Here is an 18,547-nt window from a genome sequence, read left to right on the forward strand (position 1 = left end):
CAGCGTAACTAATTTTAATTTGTTCATATCAACAAATATGGCTACCATACTTGTATACGGAGAATCATTGCGAGAATTGAAAAGCTTATTTTACAACTTCTACACGTTAATGAACATTTTTTCCCCCTCACCCCAACATGTTAACTTGAGATAAATAATCACGAATAATTATTTCGTGAGTATAAGACGTAGCATAGAAATTACAGAAGGGTCCGGTATTGTAAATTCTTGCCTTAATGAATAATAGGGGTGTGCTGGACAGAATTTTTTGGGTCGGGACGGGATCGGGACGGTAATTTTTTTAAATCCCGACATTCGGGACTGAAAAATTTGCAATTTCCCGACCAAGTCGGAAAATTTTCTGGACGGGAAATGTTCGAAATTTCCCGAAGCACTGGAAATCTCGAATTTTACAAGTCATTTTCACTTTAAGTGATTGTTTTTGCATTTCTAGAATAAAAACTTACAACTTTCGATAAGTTCCAGAAACTTACAAGGCAGAAAACGTCGAGAATTAACGACTTTTTAAAGTAAAGAATCCAGCACACCCCTAATGAATAACGTTGAGTCGTTTACTGTTGATTATGTTATTTGAAGTCATACATGCTGCTGCTGTGAAGAGATAGATGTTGGTTGGTGATGCTGTATTTCCTGCATTCTTTAACAATTTTGGTCCCATTTTATTTCCCTTTTTTGTTTTTGTATCACTTAACATTGAAAATATTCTTTCCGTTTCCGCGTTAGAATGCGGCAATGTTAGCACTATTTTCGCGAGAGTGGAAATGTTTTCAAAAAGGAACTTGCCTTGAAAGTTTTTGGTAACCGATAACATGTTCCAAAATTCTGATGGAGATTTGTTAGTTAGTTCTTTTTTCTCCTCCTCGCTAAAGTATCCAGATAAACTAATTCATAAAATGTAATTTACCAAGATTGAAAAAAGTACCTACGTTTTCCCTCATTTGGCAAAATCTGTCCCTACGTTCCTACGCGGGCGAAATTTAGTGAAAAGTCCCTATGCGTAGGGACATGTCCCTACGGTTGGCATCACTGCCGACACGTGCAGTATGAAGCGCCATCTCGCGGCTGACAACTCACCCAACCCCCGATAAGCTGCAGGCGCTGTCGCGACAACTGAGAATAAAGTAGCGATGACTAATCTAAGATTAGACGTCAGAAATAAGGTGCCAGAAATATTTGTATTTGGGAGGACACCTTTTCCTGCATCCGTGCGACAAGGTACGTGCTTATTTCAATTGTAATTGTAACTGTAATTGTGAAAAGTGGAAACATTACAAAACAAGCGGTTTCTGTTACGGGCTATCTGTTACGCAATTTGCCGGCACCTGTTGCATGACTGGGCCGGCAAGCGGCCGATGCTGAAGCGGTGGCATGCTGCAATAACCTCCCTGTATAATAATATAATGACTATGACAAACTCATATATGGAGCCGCGGATGTCTAGTCGTAAGGGCGTCTGACTGCCACGTGCCAGACCCGGGTTCGATTCCCGGGTTAGGTGATCTAAGGTCGGAATAAATCAATGGGTACCTTAAACAACCCTGGGAGGTAAAGGCGACCGAAGCGTGGTGCTGATCACATCATCTACAAAAAAAAAAGGGGGGGCGAGATTGAGAATGTGCGTTCATGGCACGGTACTATATACACGGGGAACTTTAACTTTTTATGATGAACTTATACAAATAAATCAATTTTATTCCAAATTTATTGTTATTACTATTGTTACATCATTGGGATGTCTTTTCTACTCGATCCACGAGACCAGTGAATATCCAGCACAACTGTTTTATATTTTCTATTTTTTTTGTACTGAAACGCATAGTTATTAACTTTTACGCACCTCAATCAAGAGAAACTTACTTTATATTTTGTATTTTTGAAAGCTATTAAAAAATTTATTCTTTAGTTTAAATGACAAAGTATGAAAAAATAAACTGGTTTGTATATTTTACACTATTTTTTTGATTTAACATATTTTTACGTCGTTATTCTGTTCTAATAATAAATAAGTAAACTTTATTCCCGTTATCAACAATAAAAAATAACAAGCTTTCTGAATTTTGTAGCTTGAAGAGAACATGCGGGTCGAAGTACCGGGTTAGCCCCCCTTTCCCCTCCCATAAATGACAGTTATATGATGTTGTAACGTATAATAGCGAGTGTAGGTGAACTAAATACCGTGATAGTATTATCGTACAACCAAAAACTTAATTAGCTTTTTTTTTACCGGGTTCGAATCCCGGCTTGGGCATGGGTGTTCTTTGTTCTTTTCATCAATTTCATCATCAGTCATCCCCATCTTCGCGATTAGCCAAAAGTAGCAGAAAAGCTAAGTATAATAAACCAAATCCATCATTCAAGTAGCTTTTTTTCCTTTGTTACGTGTGCTTGGTGCTTGGAACAAGTGATAGAAGTGCCCAAACAACGAATCTGTAGAGAAGGGGGAGTCCATTTTCAATTTATAGGTTTTACTGTTTTTAAGTTGACATATACGTAAGTAATTGATACATAAGAATCGATCAATTTGGAACACCTTAAAAATTAACTCATATTGCACTTATGGGACAAAGAGTTTGATTTTGGCTGTGTATTCCAACTGAGCTTCGATTATCTCTTTGTGGATAGAAGGGGTCAAGTGGTTGTGGGCACAATATCATTTGGACAACAGTTAATCTATAGAACGTCCTAAACTAAATTTTAATCACGTATGTGGTAGAACCTCATTTGCTACCCAACCAGGTGCTACTAGATGAAATGTGTTCCAATGTACGCGTATATTGGCATTCCGATACTGCAGTGACATCTGCTATTGCTACATTACATTCACGACCTGTTCCATCTACACGGCAGAACTCTATACACTCCTAAAGGCACTGGACTTTGCTGACGTCACACTTTGGACAAAGCCTTCATTTTTACTGATTCAATTAGTATGCTCTAGAGTCTGGAATCGCTATCTTCCAGGCCGTATCTAGAAATATATTTCGGGGGGGTCCGAACGAAGTGTCTCAAAACAATAATAATAATAATGTTTAAATTAAAATAATTATATTTAATTAAAATAGTATTAATTAAAATATTCAAATTAATTAATATTATATTTTTATTACATGAATAGGTGAAAATACAGTATAAGGATAGTGATATAACAGCATACGTATAGTCAAGGTCGGCAAAATTTGTAAAAAGAAAAAAACAACTGCCGTGGCAAGGAAATTGATGCCAAATAAAGAATTGAATATTTATTGAATATCAAAAAAATAATGTTAGATCCAGTTGACGAAAAGTAAAGTTCCTGGTAATATTTTATGCATATTATTATAGGTAGTAATAAATCTTGCATACATTTTCTTTGGTACGTACTGTCATTCTAAATCGTATGATCGTTGCCTTCCAATAAGTTCGACGAAAATAAAGAACCCTCGATTAAACAACAAGTCTATTTTCATTATTTAATTTTAGTTATTATTTAAGTTTAATGCTTATTAAGTCTTGGGGGGGGGGGGGGTCGGGATCCCTGGACTACCCCTAAATACGTCCTTGTTCGTGCTCTTATCTGAAAGAGCTGAAATTTGCTTCTTTTTGACTCCTAGCCACGTGGGCATAAAGGGGAACGAAGCAGCTGATACTGCTGCCAAGTATGCCGATGTAGACAGTGATGTTCTTGTCCACATTCTGCCAGCCAGAGACCTACAGAATGTGTTTCCTTGCTTCCTTCTTAACACGTCACAATAAGAATTAGATAAGATGTCGAGAAACAAGTTTCGCGATATCAAGCCCACCTTTTGGTGCATGTCGTTCCTCGTACCATCCCTCCCGCTGAGAAGAATCCATTTTAACTCTATTTCGAATTGGACACAGCCATCTCACCCACGGTCATTTCCTGCGAGGGCGACTAAACTTTTCAGCCGGGATGGATCGATGTGAAGTACTGATATAAAATTTACCTATACCCATATCCAGTATTCTACAGATCTGATATAAATTGCAGTTGTTCCTTCAAGAAGCAAATGAATGGTTCACTCACCTGCTTAATAAATGTATGTAACCAGGAGAGGGAAATAGATTTTGCTTTGAAAAGGGAACTGCATATTCAGACATTAACTTTATGAATTATATGTTTAAATCCATAAACATAATAATACATAATTTTACACTAAATTGAAGGCTATTTGTAGAAATATCAGATTGGTAAAATTACAATGACTACGACAATTTTGTAAGTAACCTGATACATCGATATGCTGATATCAGTTGATACTGATTGGATACAGAATAAACTGTTCCATTTCTATTTTTTAAGTTGAATTCATAGAGACGTCAGTATTACAATCCTTCCAGCCACAGAACTGTATAACATGCAAAATTTTCAGTGATTGATACCAAATATGAACTTAAGTTATCCATGACATTTACAGTTTCCATAATTTGTGTCTCTGTAATCTCTTATTGCCCAAGAGATTTGTAATAATATACCGCAATGTGTACTGACATATTTTGTGTAAAATATTACAAGAGTGAAATGAAAACCTTAAAAGTCCAATAAAAATTGTAGTGCAGGCTGTATACAGCTCAAATTTACATGAGGTATCAACTGTTATTTACAAAACGACCCCAAGGCTTCAACACTAATCAAATGAGCTTCAAAATGCCATTTTTGTTAATTTAAAGATGGCGCCTCCTATACACACTTGTTGTACCACAGTTTCTTGCCCTCTGCCAGCCTAAAACTTACAGAAATTTCTCGGCAAATGAAAATTCAATATCTTTGTGCATGCTTACCACACCAGCAAGTTTACAAATGGAGGAGAAAGTTCGACAATGGCCTCATTTCGCAGATGGGTGAAAATACCTTCGCAGTGGTTCATAAGTGACTACACGTGGACCCCAAAGACTTATTCTTCTTAAGGTATACAGGCTCTAACTCAAAGTGGCAAATATATGTAGATAATAGGTCTGTGCTAAAATCCAGCAAACTTGTGCAACCTTACCTAGGTACATACAGAAATCTACTAGATGAGAAACAAAAACAAATAAAGGTTTGTATTTGACTCTCCTTTAATGTATTATTGCTTAAGGGATTAATGAGCCACACAGACAAAATGTAAGGAAATAAACAAATGTAATCCATCAAATTTCATGATGCTTTATACTAATAAACGTTCTCTTTCCCTTATCATTTCAGTAATGATCATTTCCAGATGTGGATGGTAACCAAGCCAGGTTTCAGCAATGCTGATAAAGGAGTACCGGGTTCCCCTTCCCCTGACGGTGGAGGAATATCGGATAGCACAGCTGTATATGATAGCGGTAAGTAGTGTTTAAATACCTTTAAAGGTTACTAGGTACACACGTGATTGTCTTATCACTGTGATAAGGCATGTTTTCAATTTTGTGTTTCTTTGGTATTTCAACTTGTGTGTTTCCATTATGTCTGAGCCGGTATCGGCATCGGAAAGTATCTGTTTGAATTTATCTACTGATACCAACCGATACTCTTCCGGAATATTGGTCTTTCAAAGGGTCCGCAAAAATGTTGCGCAACACTTTCGCAGTCTTAAGTATCCTAGAAATTATACAAAATTCAAACTTTATTTTCATTTTGCACCAATTTTGCATGCAAGACTGTGTTTTGTGATTACATAACATCTATTTTAATATTCTGATTCAATTGTTTAATATTCTAAAGCAAATTTCTTTGTAAATTGATGCATGTAACTGAAGAAGAATATTTACACACCAATTTTGATCAATATTTTGAACAAATTTTAATTATTACGATTTTGAGGTATCTGTATTGGGGGAATCGGTAAGAGTATCTGCACCGGTATGGGTTCAAAGTAGTATGGGCTCAGCCCTAGTTTCCATGTACTTTGTTGTGATATGTGTACTCCAAAGTGTGAATCATGAGGTAATTTTTTTACACCAGTTTTCATTTGTAGTATGAGTAGTAGCTGAGTCATTTGTTACAAGTGACTTTGCACTATAGTTGCCTAGCATCAAATGACTATACCGCATGACATCATAACAGAAATTAAATTGTATGGTGAAAGGAGGACGGCAGCAATAATATTGACTTTTCCACACAGAGGGGAGAACATTAAGTATTTGATTACTCAGATATGTTAGGGAAATTTCAGACCAAAGCGAATACATGTTGCTTGTCACTCGAGAACTAGCCAATTGAATGCAGGTTTGTGCAGCAGATTCTGCTGCTATGGTGTGAAATGATGCTATAGATTGGATCTTTCCCAAGTGACATGTGTTGCATATTGCTTGTCACTTTGGTGTAAAATCTCACAAAAAGGAAGGACATCTATACGAATGCAAGATAGATGCAAAAATGTGAAGATTTACTAGAGGTACAAGTGATGTATGCCCTTTCAAGGAGTGTAGTATGTCTAACCAAGAAGTTTGTGCTTATGTGTGTGTTGAGGGAGAGGGTGCAACAAAACTTGAAAATATTTGAGAGTGTGTATTCTACTCATCGGAATAGTGGCCATTGATTTAAGGTACATTTTGAATATTTTACACAGATTTATTGATTGAGTTGGTGTAAGTAAGGTTAATTGGGACTGGACCTACAGTTTAAAGCAGGATTCAAACCACTATGTGCCTCCACTGGGTATCGAACCCATGACCCCTTGATTACAAGGTGACAATGCTACTGCATCATTGGGGAGGCCCCTATATTTTACATAGGCTTTCAAATTTCAACAACATTAGGGTTTTACACTTATTGAAATATAAATAAAATTGATCTGAAAATTAACTTATTTACCTCTCACTTTCTGCAAAATATGAAGTTTTGCTACAGTTGCATCAGAAAAATGCCACATACTGCATATTTCCTACTTTTCCAGTATGAATTGATGCCAAGAAAGATTTCCTTCAAAGTGTCTTTCACAGTCTGTTGTTCAACAAAGACAGACATTGACCAGTGTCCAATTAAAGCAATAGAAGAAGCTGGCCATTTGTCAATGAGGAATGTTGGCTGAATAATATACAATGAATTGTTATGCAAAATGCAGCTGTACTACATAGCTTTCGATGTATATGTATGTGTGTGCAAATATATATAACAGGGTGCAGTGGCGTGCGGTGCTAAATCAGGCAGGGGAACAGGTGACCTGCATTTGCCCCCTCCCCTCCCATACCTGTCGTAATATAATACAGTAAACCAAGTAAAATTCAACCCTTGTTGAAATGAACCAAATAAACATACGAAACATATGTTAAAAATTTTCAGAAGTGACATACATGAAGCACGTTAAAATTATGAAAATACCAATGTTAAAGCAAATATGATATAATGTAAAGAAAACATTAAAAACAAAATTGTTGATGCGCAACAAAGGAAAAATTAATAAAAGCAATTTATGAGTCATCAGAGAAAAGAAAAGTTTTGTCGAAACCGGTTTCATCTCTATTTGTAGATTAAGTTGACATTTTTTTTCTAAAGTTGAGCATTGTAATTCAAACGTCCTTAATGCAATAATGGCAATCAGATGGCCGAGTTTTTTCATGACGTCCGCTAGATTGTAGAAATTGTGACAAAATCCGAACTGTTCCAAACTCCCTCTCGGGAACAAACAAGGAAAACAATAATTTGCCACTGGAAGAGTATCCAGTTAATCATTTTGCAGAGTTGTAGTAACTTGTTTGAAAATGCCTTGTGTACGATTTCGTTTTAGTTTCTAATTAGGTTAGGATAGGTGTATGTCTGCTGACTTTTCTGTAAAGTTCAATGTACTAAAAGCTTTCGTCTTCAGCTGGTAGATCATACAACATTCGCAACATTTACTTTCTTGTCCTGCGCTGCGCTTGTCTTGCTGGTGGAACAGGTGGATGCAAGATGTTCCCTTGGAAGCTATTTCGCAGCGTTTAGCCAAGGCATTTAGCAGACGCTTAGACTCTAGAAGATTTTTCCAGTTCGTTATGACTGGCAGACGCAATTTTGCAATGAGATTAGGAAACTATAGACTTACTACACTCCAAACTATCACTACGTTAAGCTTTAGCACATAGCAAAAACTCGAACGAAAACAAATTCGCTATGTCTCTCGTAGGGAACAGCTTGAGAGTTCAGCTTCCTTGCTGGAAAAAAGTCATGAAAATATCCATGTATGAGAATATAAGACTTATATGTAAATGCCAGATATTAACCATCCCACAAATAATATCTATTACTCATTATAATTCCCTTTCTACTCTACAGATTGCAATTTATATATTAGTGTTGCTTAAATAACTCAACTTTAGTCCAGCACTGTCTTGCTTATTCAGTCAAATTTCCACAAAAGAAGAGTTGTGTGGACTCAATATGTATCCACAACCCCACCTGTGGCACCCCTGTTTATTAAGATGATTTTTTTCACTGCATCAGCTTTCTTCTTCTGTTGTTGGCATTTAATGATATTGATCTTTCAAATAGAATATTATGAATTTGAATTCATGAATATCATAAATTTACTTTGCAGAAAAAGAGCCGTGATGAGAGTAAGGGTGCTGGCAGTGGAGTTGAAATTCTAATCAATGAGCCATACACTGATGGACCTGGTGGGGAGGGACAGTACACTCACAAGATATACCATGTAGGAAGTCATTTGCCAGGTAAGTGTGTTTGACTTATTTTCATCCCAGTCATTAAAATTATTATTGAAGAATAAATCATGTGTGTGTGTGTCTGTTTGTGTAAAATATAAACAAACATTTGGGACAATCCACAAAAAGTGGTCCTACTCTATGTTTCAATAAAATTCATTAACCTGGAAATTATTATTGTTTTTAATTGCATTAAGTTTTAAATCTTTGTGAATGCATACAATTTGCATATTTCATCAGCAAAAATTATTAGCATCTGCAGCCTATATGCTTCACAGACAAATGAAGTCAAATTTTGCTACATTTTTAAAGCATCACACACGTAACACATTTTTGTTAAAGGTTTTGTGCATTCAGGCTATGTCATCATATCAAGGTTTTGGGGAGGATTTTTTGTTAGCAGACAACACCAGGTACTTCACAATTCCATGAAATCAGTTCATCATTAATATTTTAATCCTATCTCATGTCTATAACCTTACCTTTTGTGCGTGAAATGTCGCACACGTAATGCTGGAATACCCCATTTTTATAATATCACATTGATATCTTGAGCAACTTTCTGCTAAGTACAGGGTACTGCAAAAAGATCGGACGGTTTTATATTCGCAAGTCTTAGGCTGGAGGGTAGATAGCATTGTCAGTGTGTACAGTGACATGCAGTGACTTCAACACTTGGGGTAACAATCAGTGGCTTGTCCAAGGGAGGTTGATGGGGTTCAACGCCCCCTACCCTTTAATGCTCAGTATTCCTAAAAAAAGAATGTCAAATGTGGGAAATAATTGCAAATTGAGGAATGACTACTAAAAAAAATACATGTAATCCCCCCCTTTTCGAAAATCAAAAAAGATTTGATTTGACTATTAAGCCAGAAATCCCAGGTTTGAATCCTGGCCTGGCCATGGGTGTTCTTTGTGTGTGTCCCTTCATCCATTTTATCGTATCATCTTCGTGGTTAGCCAAAAGTGGCAGAAAAACGAAGTAAAATAAACCAAATCAAACAATCAATCAATGGTTTGATTTGATTTGATTTTTGTTACTTAGCATTCCTTATAACATAATGATGAAGTGCATATTACTCACTATCAAATATAAAAGAGTAAATACCTAAATAGTATAAAAAATTCACAACTTATGTGAGTGAGTATAAATTTATCCAAACTACGTTTCGGAGGTCAATACTTCCTCCTTCTTTAGGTCCACATGAATATCTAGACACCAGTCATGGTGTCACATAAAAAGTGTTATATAGGGATATAGGTTGAAGGCTACAGTAAAAAACACCCTAGCCTTCAAAATAAAACTTACAAGCCCTTTGTTATTGCTAAATCACGATTTAAAACCATCTCAGGCTAAAAGAACACTCCCCAATATAAACGATAAAAGGGCTTGTAAGTTTTAAAAGGTTTTAATATGGATTCCAATTTTTCCTTTTTTAATAACCAAACCTATACCCTTGTTCCTGGAATTTTGGGAGAAAAGAATTGATGTGCCTATGGTGTATTTTGCATAGCCTAAGTAATTAAGAACCTGAAGAAGGGAACAGTTGTTCTCGAAACGTCGTTCAAGGAAAACCAGATACTCACAAAACGTAAGTAAAATAAGTCTTGTGTTTTTAAAATACGTGTTCAATTCATTACAGGTACTGGAAAATGTAGCCGAGTTAGTCAAAGTTACTAGTTTTAAAAAGTAATTAGTTACTCTTACTGTAACTCTATTACAAGTAACTCAATTTGTCCAAACAATAATAGTTGTGAGTTTAAATTGTCAAAATGCTCATTTGTAATTATTGTATTACAGGTTGGCTGAAGAGCCTTCTTCCGAAGTCAGCTCTCACAGTGGAAGAAGAGGCATGGAATGCTTATCCATATACGAAAACACGGTACACTTGTCCGTTTGTTGAGAAATTTTACCTCGAAATTGAGACTTACTATTATCCTGACAGCGGAAATCAGGAAAATGTTTTTAATCTTACAGGGAGTGACTTGAGGAGCAGAATTGTTGGTAAGTGGATTTCTTGTTTGCCATCTTTTGTGTACTGTTTGCACTAATGCTGAAAACATATTGGCAAGATTTTATTTTGAAAGGTGTAATTGGCATTATTGGTTTCTAGTAATTGATTTCAAGTCCCTGAATTAGTCAGTATTTACTCACTGGTTCTTTAACTCCTTAACTTAACAAATGTTTTATAAAAATACTGATTATACTCTTTATCGCAGCAACTTGAATTAGAATTATGCACTTATTAAGTTAATTAGGAAGTTTTTTTAAAAAGAAACAATGTTAAAATAATAATAATTATTATTATTATTATTATTATCATCATAATTATCTCAATAGGGTTACAATTCAGTCATACAACATTTTCATTTGGAATAATATTAATACAAATAATGGTTTCATGCCCTGATTATATTCATTGCATTTACAATGATTTTTATCAATGAATATTTTGTGATCATTTTCCAGTAAAAATGTTCAGCAACTCTCCTAAAAAATGAAAATGAAAATTACACCATATTTTTTGCCATTGGCCAATGTACGTCGCTTTCCAAGTGTGTCTGTATGAAATGCTTGGAAGCAGGTAACAAAACACAGAGCTGTATCACATTACTCAAACATGTGGTCGTCATCTGTATCTAGTAACCAAAAGAGTCATTAAACCAAATGATAAAATCATTGTACACTACAAAGTAACATTTCTGTTCTGTTTCCTGCAACCATGCTGCCATATGACCCAGGGGTTCCCATCCCCCCAAAATCATGTCATGCGTCTCCCCCAAATCATATCATTCGCACCCTCAAACCATATCATAATCCCCATAAAGTATTTAATTACAACAGTGTGTCTAAAGTAACTTTTTCTTAGTTTTACTGAACACTATACTTGTTCTGCCCCTCCTCCCTAAACAGGGGTTCCCATCACTCAAGGCTGCCCCTAAAGTAGTTTGGATGAATACATAATAATTGATGTCTATTTGAATGAAATACCATATTAAACTGTCCATATTTTTTAATTGTTCGATTTTCGAAAAACGTGCACAAAAAGATGGTTAAATGTAGTAAATTAAATTTTGTAAATGTGCATATAAATAGTGTTTGTGAGTGGGTTTATAAAACTCACAATTTGAGTATTTACCACAAATTGTTACACAACTTAAGATAAAGATAGAAAATTCAACCTTAGCAAACCAAATAACATGCTCCAGCCCTATGACCGATTGAATTATTGTTTCACGAGACAGTAGAGAACCCTAGCTAGAAATTCTTAAGATCAGGGCGATAATATAATATGGTTCCTCTTTCAAAGAACTCCCCCTTCCACCCTGTTTTCTTGGCGTAAATATAATTATTTTAGTAAACCATAACGATAATTACATGGATTTTATCTTCAGTGCAAATTTAATTTGTTAAAGTAAAGTTTTCCTGTGACAAGAAGTTAGAAATGCGGATTCGATATATTTTTGTTTCAAATGATGCACGTGCTTCAAATTAAGCAGTACACAAACACTAAGCATTGTATTTTAAGTAGTGATGTTATTAATGAATTTCGAGAATATTGTTTGTCTTGTAATGCAGCTATAGTATAAATCTTCACATGCATTCTTGCAACACATTATTGAGAGTGAAGTGAGTAAGAAAATTTTTACATCCATTTCTTTGCAGACTTTCAAGAATATTAATTTAATGATGTGTCCATACTTTCTTAGGACCCCAAGATATTTAGTATTTTCCAGCTTCTCTTTTGACAGGTTCAGGGTCGAAAACATATGGATACCATATCGCTAAATACAGTCTCCAAAATTTAATGTTCGAACTCTCTCTCCACTACAGAAATCTCTTGACAATCTAAGATTTAACACTTTATCAAGAGCTTCTTGTCTCGCTCTTTAAATTTAATACTCAATCCTACCACCAAAATCTCCATGCCAATTTTTCTCTTACTGTTGATATTGAAGAGTGGAAATTACCTCCTCCAAAAAATAATTCTGTCTCCACACCAGAATTTTCACAACAATCTAAGACAATAGTAATACACAAGAATTGGATATCCCCTCAATTTAATACTCAATCTCCCTCTTACTAAAATACCCAACACCTAGAGTTGGATACTGTCCCCCCAACGTTTAATTCAGAATCCTCTCCCCCCAGAACCCACAAGTCAATTATGGCCTAATATGTAAGAGTTGGATATTTCTCCCCCCCCCTCCTCTTTCGATAATACCCTTAAACACTTTCTTTTCTTCATCTAATGGATTAAATATGGTGCATTTAAGGTGTAAAATTTTTACTTATATTTTGGAAAAGTATATGAATGTTGAATTTTATGTTATTTAAACGGAAAAATCCCCCAAAAAATCTCGAAGATGCAGCCTGCGTCATAATTCTCCCCTGTGGGCACCCCTGATATGTCCTACAACTTCTATACTCTCATGCCTGAATTTTCTGCATTTAATTTTTGCAAAAGAATGGCAGTTTCTTTTTTCTTCTTCTTTTTTCAAAATTCGCCTTTTCAAAAAGTATTAAAATGGCAAAAATAATTAGTTCATGCTTATTCTTAGCCTTCGATACTCACTACAGAACCACAATGATAGAATTGCCAAATTAATCAACATACATCCATATGCTATTTTATAAAGCCTGGTCAACCAAAAAGATTGTTGAAAGAATCTTACTTCTACTTAAAACATGATTTATAGGCCCATGGTAATTTTCCAGCAGAGATCGGCTTAATTCTGCCTTCTTTATCTGTACACAAGAGACTTGATGTACCCCCACACCACATGATTCACTCTCTTTCTTGTTAAACTGTGACTGCTGCATTTGTCTGCTGTTAAACCGACAAATTGACAAACATAATTGCATAAGAAGACGTAAGTGAGTTACTAAATTATTTCCACGAAACTTACTTGTAAATGTTCGATTAATTTCGGTGCCCTCTGCCACCATCCATTTCAATTGTTTTTCATACCTTCCAACTCTGATAGAAACCTGAATTATGAGGGATAGTCAGAACAAAAAAGTTTCTCTAGTCTGCAATCTGCAGAGAGTTTTATTCTGGAGAAAGAACATGACATGAGCAGAAAGAGGCATGGCTACACTATTTTTCCACATAATCCCCAGCGACATTCAGGCACTTGTCGTACCGCTTCACAAGTTTCAAGAATCCCTGTTCGTAAAACTGTGTGTTCCATTTAAAGACCGATACCGAGTTCAGTGACGACGTCATCGACAGTCAAACGCCTGTTCCCTTAAATCAGCTCATCAACTCCTCTGATGTTGTCCTCTCTAGTGGCTGTGGATGTGTCTAATGGCTCTCTCATCATCCATCACACTTTCCTGGCCATCTTGAAATTGCTGACACCGTCACCGCACCAATTGTTTTGACATTACATGAGGCCCATACACTTCCACCAGCCAGTTATGAATTTCTATACCAGAAGTCCCACATGCCCATTCGTAGCAAACACAACTCTCACATCATCCTTTGTCCACAATTGCAACACATCTCTGTTCTCCATGCCTACCAGGCACACGCTTCTCAAGTCTTCCTGTCATCAACACAGCAGTGTGCTGGTGCTCTCCACAAGGAAAAGGGCATGCATCAGACAACAAAAGAAGGATGATGCCCGTATAACCACAACATATAACCAACCCAAAGTCTCCACGCTTTCTGGAAATACACATGCGGGAAACTTTTTTTTCTTCTGATTATCCCTCATATGTATACCACTTATCTTATATTATGATATACAGTTGTGTTTAGATAATACTACTAGCATTATGATACAAGTTGTAATTTGAGTGAAATTGTAAAGGAAAAAAATATGACAGAATCTTTACCCTGCCACATGTTTAAAATGGAAGTAGTGAAATTTTAATGAAACTTGAAACACTGGTTCCACTTGAAGAAATTGTCAAATTTCATAATAAGCAAATTTCACAAGTGTCTAGATGCTAGACTTAAAATTGTACATTGTGCTTGATCTGTGTTTGAAATGTGTTCTGTAAATTCGTAGGCAGTTCCTTCCACACTAATTTATGTTTTTGAAATGGACAGAATGAATACTGAAGCATAGTTTGAAAATGTCAGCTTATCCAATTTTTATTAAGACAAAAGGTTACAGTCACACTTCCTCTGGACTGCTTTTGTTCTTTAATTTGTCTTTTCACCACTCCCTCACATATGATAAATGTAATTAATTTTTTTCTAAATATTTTACTGCATAATGCATAAATCACTAAATTATACAGGGTGTAGCAGAGTTCACAGCATAATTTGAATTAGAAATGATGATGCTGCCAACAATGGGAGGCTAACGACAGTGTATGAATTGCCATTTGGTTAAGTTGTTGTTTGACATTACTCTGTGCAGTGAGATGGAATTCTTGCAACAGACCTTTCCACAGAAAGTGATTTCCAGTTATGGTAACATTCCATGGCTTGCTCAGTCACCAGTTTTGTTATCTTCAGACTTCTTAGGGGGTTTTCTTAAAGAAGAAGCATTGCCAATATGTCCTGTAATGATTTCTGAACTGAAGGATCGTATCAGAGATGTTGTTACCAGTATCTTGACAAACATGCTTGAAAGAGTAATGAACAGCATCTGACATCACTTGGAAGAATGTGTTGCACGCCATTTGCTAGAGGCCATATTCACACACTGACTGGTAAATGGCATTCCTTTCTGTACAATTAAGTACTACGGTTATCCAATAAAAGTACTTTTCCCCATATATAATTGCAACTTTAAAATATGCTATGAACACTGCTTCACCCTGTATAATAAACTACAATTATTGTGTCTATAAATCAAAACTATGTTGCTATCATGATATAAATAAAGGTACTCATCATGGAATGTTATAAGGTTGTATATTTTGCCATGATCACTTATTCAGGGGTGGGTTTTGGAGCAGGAGCAGTTACATGTTGGAGACTGTAGCATTTAAAAGTATTAAAGTAGGGTTTTTGATGATGACCTGCAGAAATGTGACCCTGAGCATTAACCTTTCTCTTTTGTATATAGTAGTATAACCATTTTAACTTTCCTGTGAATACCTACTTTTACATTTATATATTTAAACGCACGGCCACAGAAATAGGTGTCTGGGTAGAATTGTGCTGGTGCACATATGAGAAAAGCAAAGCGAGAGCGGGACAAAAGTCGCTGGTTCCCGCGCACTGTCTGCTAACGTCAACTGGGCTGCGTTGCTTAGTTCGAGCATCAGACCAACCTCTCTCCAGGGCATACAGTTGTCATCCCTGACCTTTCGAGCAAATACTGTCAGTGTATCACATGGATTACAAACACCAACTCTACAACAAGATCTTACATTCTCTTAAACCTCCAAACACACAGGGTTTTGCTCCAACGTGGCAACAGCACGAACTTCTGCCACCCGCCTAATTTCATGTACTTGCATTTAATGCTGCAGTGTTCCTATTCCAAAACCTATCCCTGAAGAAGTCAAGGAAACTTAGTGAAATAGAGGATAGCAACCTTATGACTTTCCAAGGCCGAGCAGCTTTTATTATATTATGATGTTATCATGTGGTGTCAGCTTTAAATATGCTACCATAATTTTATTCACCATTTAAAGTATAATTAATAATATACACAACACATTATTTTTTATTGCAAGGATTAGTATTCACAAATTTCTTGTTATTACATAATCAGACCAACACATGTGAAAGATGAAACCAGTATGATGAATGTGTTCTTTTTGACTTCATATTGAATAAATGTTTTGTGAAACAGCATCACTTCTAATAAGAGAGAATGTACTGTCTATGGCATTAAATAGTGAATGGAATATATTTTTCAGAATAAGTCATAATACAGCATCATTTGCAGATTTGATTGTCAATGAATATTTCTAATATTTCATTTTAGATATTATAGATGTTGTGAAGGATCAACTGTATGGGGCTGACTATATAAAGGATGAAGATCCAAAATTTTATGTATCTCAGAAAACACAACGGGGTCCCCTTTCGGAATCTTGGTTGGACGACTACTGGAATGAATGCAAGGTATGAGCTCCTCCTTTTTTAAAAGTTCCAAATCCTGGATCTAATATCTGGACTGGATTCAATATGTAAATCTCTAATTCTAGATTCAATATCTGGATCTGAAATTTTAGATTCAGTATCTGAACTTTGAATCGTGGATTCAATATCTGAATCTCGAATCCTGGATCCAATATAGGAATCTTGAATCGTGGATCTAATATCTGAATCTCGAATCCTGGATCTAATATTTGAATCTTGAATCCTGGATCCAATATCTGAATCTGAAATCCTGGTTCCAATATCTGAATCTTGACTCCTGGATCCAATATCTGAATGTCGAATCCTGTATTCAATATCTGAATCTGAAATGCTAGTTTAAATATCTGAATGTCGAATCCTGTATTCAATATCTGAATCTGAAATGCTAGTTTAAATATCTGAATCTCGAATTCTGTGTTCAATATCTGAATCTCGAATCCTGAATTCAATATCTGGATCTCAAATTCTGGATCCCTTATCTGAAATCTTGAATACTAGATCCAATATTAAAATCCTGAATGTTGGATGTAGTGTCCATTGAATTATTTAATTAATGTTAAACTGGCTTGGCAAATGGATGCATATGTTAAAAGTCGATGATAATAGTTATGAAGTTAACTAGTAGTACATCAGTTCAGATGGAGAAAATTTCCCAAGGGAAACATTGCCAGAAGGGGTCAAGTAACACTGGTGTTGAATGAGAAGGAAGCTGTTCCTTTCAATTTCTTAACTGTTTATTTAAATAATGCAAGCAATTATTTATTTGAGGATAAATTGAAGTGCTTTTATTTTAGCAGTTTAAGTGTTTTAAAAGTATTTTCCAGCAACTCCATAATAAACACCTTCTTAATTTTTACAGGGAAAAGATATGCCATTACCAAATGGCAAATCCCTCATGTGTGCATACAAGTTGTGTAAAGTGGAATTTCGCTATTGGGGTATGCAAAGCAAAATAGAGAAATTTATACATGACGTAGGTAAGTAAAAGTTTTCATTGATCTAGAAGTAGTATTATATCATTCAAAACAAGAGCTTTTTTCCTTTTCAACAGGGATAACTTAGTTAATTTTTAGTGCTTAGAGCAGGATATAATTTAATTAGTTCTATATTGACTGAAATGAATTGTAGTCTATATAAGTGTTAGAACTTATTTTACGGAAATTAAAATTTTACTCAAAATATTTTTTTTGATCACACAGTACCTACCCCACACATGTTACACAAAAGGTTGTCAAATTTTGGACTATATACATTATATACTGTCATTATATTCTTCTATCAATGTTTCAGTCATTCACATGATGACCTCCTTCAGGAACTTCAAATACTTTATTTATTTATTAATGTACGTGTATAAGGGCTCGGAAGTTGATGACCTAAGAAATGTCAAAAAATGACCTATAGAATGACCTTGAAATTATTTGAGAATGGTAAAAAATGACCTAAAAATAATTTTCGCTCTGAAAATGAAAGCTTGTTTTTTTTTGTTTTTTTTTTTTCATAAATTCCAAGAGAGTAGTTAAATAATTTGATATAACTCATTGTTTGGTGATTTGAACTACTGAAGAAAAGAAAAAAAAGAACAATTAAGTGCTAATGTAGTTTTCTGTATTTTTACTTCAAGGTTACATAAAATACACCACCAGGTTTTTCCATAAATTCCGTTGTCTCTTTCAGAGTAGTCTGCCAGCATCTGAAAATAGAGTTGTGTTTTGTGTACATCAGATTATATTGTTTTATACATAGTGTGACTAATTTTACTTTAAAACCGCAGATTAAAGTGATAATAGAGGCTAGCAAGGGAAGCTCAAAGTATGCTTCACACAAAGTATTTTAAGTTTACTGGTGGAAAAATAAATTTAGCA

At 35.3% G+C, this 18,547-nt stretch overlaps 1 protein-coding gene across 9 annotated transcripts in view; it reads left to right on the plus strand.

Annotated features, from left to right (window-relative positions):
* rdgB (retinal degeneration B) overlaps window positions 1–18,547 on the plus strand; it is a 336,815-nt gene that overhangs the window by 185,082 nt on the left and 133,186 nt on the right. For all 9 annotated transcript variants that reach the window (XM_083124208.1, XM_083124209.1, XM_083124211.1 and 6 more), the window contains 5 exons: window positions 5,204–5,328; window positions 8,499–8,631; window positions 10,424–10,627; window positions 16,525–16,664; window positions 17,542–17,659. In XM_083124208.1, coding sequence (XP_082980334.1) covers window positions 5,251–5,328; window positions 8,499–8,631; window positions 10,424–10,627; window positions 16,525–16,664; window positions 17,542–17,659 — 673 coding nt within the window. In that variant the 5' untranslated portion in view covers window positions 5,204–5,250. The remainder of the gene's footprint in view (window positions 1–5,203; window positions 5,329–8,498; window positions 8,632–10,423; window positions 10,628–16,524; window positions 16,665–17,541; window positions 17,660–18,547) is intronic.

This window comes from Lepisma saccharinum, chromosome 6 (assembly GCF_977018435.1).
Source record: "Lepisma saccharinum chromosome 6, izLepSacc3.1, whole genome shotgun sequence".
NCBI classification, from domain to species: domain Eukaryota; kingdom Metazoa; phylum Arthropoda; class Insecta; order Zygentoma; family Lepismatidae; genus Lepisma; species Lepisma saccharinum.